The sequence below is a fragment of the Odontesthes bonariensis genome, chromosome 16, assembly GCF_027942865.1.
Source record: "Odontesthes bonariensis isolate fOdoBon6 chromosome 16, fOdoBon6.hap1, whole genome shotgun sequence".
Taxonomy (NCBI): domain Eukaryota; kingdom Metazoa; phylum Chordata; class Actinopteri; order Atheriniformes; family Atherinopsidae; genus Odontesthes; species Odontesthes bonariensis.
In genome coordinates this window covers 20,988,675-20,994,674 of record NC_134521.1, presented here as the reverse complement: position 1 = coordinate 20,994,674, position 6,000 = coordinate 20,988,675, and the positions used below count along the sequence as shown (strand labels likewise).

General features: G+C 40.5%; 1 protein-coding gene across 2 annotated transcripts in view; it reads right to left on the bottom strand.

The window, feature by feature from the left end:
• Positions 1-322: 322 nt before the first annotated feature.
• Positions 323-6,000, bottom strand: part of sgcd (sarcoglycan, delta (dystrophin-associated glycoprotein)) — a 395,576-nt gene continuing 389,898 nt past the window's right edge. For both annotated transcript variants that reach the window (XM_075486567.1, XM_075486565.1), the window contains one exon: positions 323-5,236. In XM_075486567.1, the coding sequence (XP_075342682.1) occupies positions 5,051-5,236 (186 nt within the window). In that variant the 3' untranslated portion in view covers positions 323-5,050. The remainder of the gene's footprint in view (positions 5,237-6,000) is intronic.

The window sequence follows — 6,000 nt, the reverse complement described above, 5'->3', positions numbered from 1 at the left end:
CATGTCAAATGAGGCTCGGGTTGTTTGTATCTTTTGTCAGCTCAGAGTCTACTTTACAATTTTGTGACGATTGCAATCCTTGTTAATCTTTACTGTCACAGCCTATAAAACATGTCATAGCCCAGCTCATTAGATACCTGTCTCACAGAATAGCTTGCAGTGAGCTCATACGAAGGCTTAAATCACACAGTGTCTCCGGGCCTTCTAGTAGGACTTCAGCAGGACAGGAGGTTCATCCTCAAAGACAGAAGATATCTTGTTGAGTTTGTAGAATTTGTGGTTGTTTTCTTGTCAGGGATACTCCAAAGACCACTGCAGTCAGTTTGAACAACGCCTTTTTATTTTGGCACCTTTCAAAACTATTCCATGAATGGCAGTTTCAGACTGAAAAAGGAGGAAAAACGTAAAGCCGAATGTGTTGAGAGAAAAAGAAGAACAGAGCATTCAGCATGAACGCACGGGGCTCCGGGAGCTGTTTGTGAAATGCGAACCGTTGTGGTTTTATCACTTTGGATGCAATTTTGTGTGTTTTTTCATGTAAAGACATAAACCATACTGTTTGCAATAAGGACAGTGATGCTGCGAAAATTGATTAACAATCACTTTTCCCTGCTAATGTTTAGAGTAAGTCCAATTATTGCAAAAACAATTCACCTCGGCCCACTTTTGTTTTTCTTTTGGTTTCTGTTTGCCTTTCGGAGAGTCATTCAACACGTTCAGTGTAGCAGTAGAGCAAAAACAAAAGCTAACTCATAGCACAAATTTACACACAGCACAATTGAAGTGAATGCAAAGACCTCGGCCCCAACAGAACAATAACAGCAGAACAAAAAGAAGAGCAGGTTTGAGTTTGCGTGAGACATCTGAGCACAGTGGGAGATGAGTACGGGGAGCAGAAGACAAAAAAACAAAACCAGCTTGTACTCCACAGGCCAACTTTGTATACACTGCTGTACATGCTAGCTCAATGAATATCGTTTAAGATTTTTTTTGTTTTGTTGCCCTTTTAGTACAAAAACACACACTGATTCACGTTAAAAAAGGTTTTCATTTTTCTAAAAGAGCAGTATTTCTCCTTCGTCGGTGTGTATGCCTGATGCTGCACCGGTGCGGTTGAGTGTACATTATTTACATTTACAACCATATAAAAGATGTATATCGCTTGTATACACGTATTCCAAAAAAAAAAAAAAGAAATACATCAGATAGGTTTTGATTCTGTGATGAAATTTTGTGAACGTTCTTTAATATACAACGACAGAGAAGCTGAGACAAGGGGAAGGCTGTTACACCTGACTCCACAAAAGGATGAAACACACAACAGCGTTGGACCGTGATAAAGGAATATGTGGTGTGTGTTCTGCGAGCTGAAGAAAATCTTTCTAGGTGGTGTCAACACGAAAGACGTTCATATGTTTACATTAGTGTGAGCTTCATCTCAATGAGTCTAAATGTGTTTATTCATACGTCACTGTGTTGCCATGTTTCCAGACCACTGGCTGGGACTTTTCTTAAACACAAACATACATTGAATTCAGCTTTAGTCAACATTATGTTACAAAACCAAATGTTTTATCAATTTATGTTTTAGTAGCTGGAGAAATTGAAGGAAAAAACCCTGCATGTATGCATATTTCTATGGCTCTTTTGCAAACAGAGCACTTTTGCTCTCAGACTGCAAACCTAGTTGTCACCCAAGGAAAGCCCGAACCAGCACACGGCCGGCCTGGCTGCTGCAACACAGGACGGCAAAACCTTTGTGTTCTCTATGCAACGATATCTTCACCAAAACAACAGCTGTTAGCTGCTAAATTCTTGTTGACAATCTTAATAAGATGTTAAAAACTCATGTAAAGACACAAAGATCTTGTGGCGCAACGAGCAGATGATATTAAGTGGTTTGAGTTTATGAGTGGACTCTTCTGCCTGTTGGAGCGTTACCACATACATTTTCAATGTTTGATTATGAAAAGCAAAGCAACTGGAAGCTGGAGCGATTCAAGGGAAAAAATAAACCTGACACATCCTTTTGCACAGTCAGAAAGTAGCTGAAGGTCTTTGCATTCGGACAGGAGGAAAGATTTATGTGTCGGACGAAACCGAAATAAAATCAGATCATGTTACAGATGCCAAAGAAAGTCTGTGAGATGTGCTTCTTCTTGCCACAAGTGCATTGACGTAAGGCACAGGCACAGTTCCCCTCTTTCAACAGAGTGGCTCACTTTATTCATATTTTTGTCTTTTTCTTTTTTACAAAATGTCCCAGTGCAAGAAACTAGTAGGGTGACCACTGCTGATGTTCAAACATTCTGTTTTTGTGTTTGTGGTTTAAAAATGTCCTTTTCTTGTCTGTCAGTGGAGTCGGGTGGCGATGTTAGAATTTATCCAGACAACAGAACGTCGGGAATGCATGACTTTACATTAGATATTCACTCAATTTAAAGTTAGCATTTTCTATAGGATGTCCTGAATAGATCAGTGGTTGAGTCTGAGGCACCGTGTTCATGACGTATCGTATCAGGTATAAAGGTGCAGATCCTCTAAACTAAGACAAAAGTCATCATTAATCAGTTCAGTGGGACGTGAGGGATTCTTTTTTTTTCAATGCTAGTGAGACAGCAGAAGATGGTGGACTAACCATGAGAAAAAAAAAATGAATGAATTGAATAAAAAACACAATTTGATGTGAGATTTGAGGGAGGAAAGAAAACAACAACAACAAAACTCTTGGCTTTGGGGTTTTGGAAAAAAGTTGACTCTTTAGAGGGAGTAGAAAGCTGCTAAAAAAAAACATGGAGATTTCTTTTTATTGTCTCTGAAATCAAATAATTCAAATGTGCACACTCGTATTACATTGAGGCGAAGCTAAATGATAAAGTGGGTGAAAGTTAAATAAAGTGAACCTGACTCTGTAGCGTAATATGACTTTCAGCCGAGCTATGATAGACCTTAGCTCGGTAATTTCAAAGTTTACGTGTTTACTGCCAGCATCAACTCATCCTGACAGAACCTGGATAAAGTCAGGCACACATCAGGATCTGTAGCCGAGATATGGTGGCTGAAAGAGCTCATTTAGTGAGTTGTTTATATATTATATTACGTCGAAGTAAAAAAATTGTGAAGCCTCCAACTGTTTATCTTCACCCACAACTTCATCAAGCTGCATTCACTGTACCTCGTAATTTGCAAGTTAGCAAATACCCATCTTTCTATTTTATTTTTCACTTCTATTTTTTTCAACCGGGTGGAGGTTAGAAATTCAGAATTCCAATTTTTTAATGAATGCAACATCAGTAGTGCAACAATATTACCAAATCAAACTCTCACACATTGATGAATTGTTGCCCAACTAAGCAACAACTTGTCTATTAACTCGGACTTGGACATTACTGTGTGTCACGTCAACATTGCTCTTTGTAGACCTTGGTCACTTAATGCCCGACTCGGGAAGAGTAGTTTTCTATCAGCTTGCAGTGTGTTAGTGTGAGCTCTCGTTTGGTTCAATGTACGCCCTTTCATAACGTGCTTCAAAGATTACTGAGTATATACTCTGTTTGCGCGGTCCCGCGATGCTTTACAAATTATTTTAAAAGAGGGTAACCCACTCTCTAAAACCAGTTGCTATAAATAAATGTGCGGTTGTTACACAGTCGTAACATTGTTGTAACAACCACAGATATTTCAGTTTAAATCACGTTTGAGGTTTCACAAACATGTGTTAGGCCAGCCTGCTCTCATGAAAAAGCATATTTAATGCACGCCAAGTAACTGGGTGTGTTATTACCACATTTTATGTTTTGTATTTTGAGGAAAAGACATCCCGTGTTGTACTTTTGCCCTAACCCTAACCGTTTCCTGTTTTTTTTTTTAGTTATTCTGATGGTATGTAGTGTGATGGGAGGAGACCCTAAACCTAACCATTTGACACGTTATGTGAAAAGCGTAAAATGACACGCCAAAAGCTTAAAATCCATATGAATAACACCCGAAAAGGGCGGAAAGCAGCGTGAGCTAGTTGCTTAGGCTGTTGGCAAAGATCGCATCATAGAGTGTGATTTATCTGCAGTCTTTTAAATTATATAACAAACATTTACAGTTACTTTTTGTGTCTTCTGAAACACCTATACAGTTTTTGCCTTGGATCGTCTCTATATATTTTGTGAGCACGTGGTGCCAAACTGATAAGGCAGGGAGGTTGAGTATTTCTCTCATCTGATCTCTCTCAGCCACCACAGAGACCACTGCAGTGTGCTTCACTTAAAAAATGTCCACGTTCTTGTGTTCAAGGACTCCTGATCTCATTAGCATTGATCCTCATTGGGTGCTTACAGCGTGCCTTGTGGACTCAACAGGGTCTGATGAGCAGCGAGAAAGTTAAATATCTGAGCCGTGGGAAGGTTTGGTTAGAAAAGTAAGAGAAGATGACAACAGAGAAGAGGAAAAGGAATGGCATAGATGGCCTGTTGCTATGGGTGATCACCCTAGTGGTTCTGGTACTGAAATGCTTGCAGAGAAAGGGAACAGATCAGTGTCTTTTTTAGTAAATCTCTGGAGATTTTTCTCCTGGTTTCTGCCAAGAGCAAATACTGTGAGTGTATACTGAGTGCAGAGGTGTCTGTAAGCTACTGTGTGCCTCTGTATGTGTTTGCCATTAATAAACAGCAGTGTTGTGCAGGACTGTTAGGGTCAAGCCAATATATTACATGGGCCTTTTAATAAATACCATCACTGATGTGTATTCCCAATAGACGAGTCCCTTTCTGACTAAACATCCGTCAAAAGGTTTTTTAAAATTTTGGCTTCTATCAGCAGCTTTAATTCAGACTCGTCTGTTTTGGCCTTTTAAACACATCGATTGAGCCTAAGTGTTCATGTCAGAGTGTTTGTGATTACAAAGTGTTCTTGTCCAGCAGCTCTGGCAGTCTTTGTATTTCTGTAAGTGTTCGCTGTGAATCAGTCCTAGAGGCAGACGATATGTGTACATCGGTCTGTTCTGCCCGTCTTTCTTTCAGGATATCGGTGTACTTATTTATAATTGTACAAATCAGTCCTAGAGGCAAACGTTGTTGCTGATCTGGCAGGTGGATCCGGTGCCAGCCTGGGACAGGAAAAGCCTCCCGTTGGGGCAAACGCAAACCTCGTAGACAGTCTGCCTGGTTCCTGAGGACGAGGAGCTGGTGGAGGCTTTTCCTTCCGGCAGCCTCATCAGGCGGATCCTCCGAGCGTCCAGAGAGATCTGAGGTGGAAGGAGAGAACATGGGTGAGACTGGAAACAATGAAGGCAGAAGGTGTGAAAGAAGCCCGAATTATACTCGTCTCATTGGTCATTGTGCGAGCAAACTGTGACATCAGCGCACAGCGTAACCATTTGTAGTGGTGGTTGAGTTGTGCTGGAGTCACTGCAGTCTTCACCCCAAACAGTAAGTGTCACTGCTGCGAAAACAAAACCTCTAAACTGGAAGAATGTCACATACACACAGAGGTAACAGCACATTTTCAACTTCTCAGCTATTTTTTTTAAAAGCAGTTTGGATGTTTTTGGAACATTTAAAGCCCCTTCTTGGGTTTTGATGGGTTTTACAGATGCCCGCAGAGACAGACCTGCTTTCACACTTTTTCCTACATCTCCTCTTTGTTCTCAAATGCGCCATGAGTGCAGTGTTACCAAAAAATTGCTAAATGCATCACAAGCCAAAACAACGACAAAGCACTCGATGGGCCGGGTATTACATTGTCAGTCTTGCTTTTGTTTGGGAGGTTGAGAACAGCGACTATAAATTTAGCCTAAAATGAATATTCTGTGATTGTGAAGCAAAGAAACAAGGAAAAACGAAGGGGAAAAATATCCTGTATGCTTTAAGATCCGAATCTCAGTTGCCAAAGACAAACAGAAGGTTTACGGCATACCCCGCTCTCAAAGGCTAACACTGGTACAGCTGATTCTTGTTGCTTTTGAATTAAGAGGATCAGACGTGTTTAGGCCGTCTTTTTTTTTCCAAA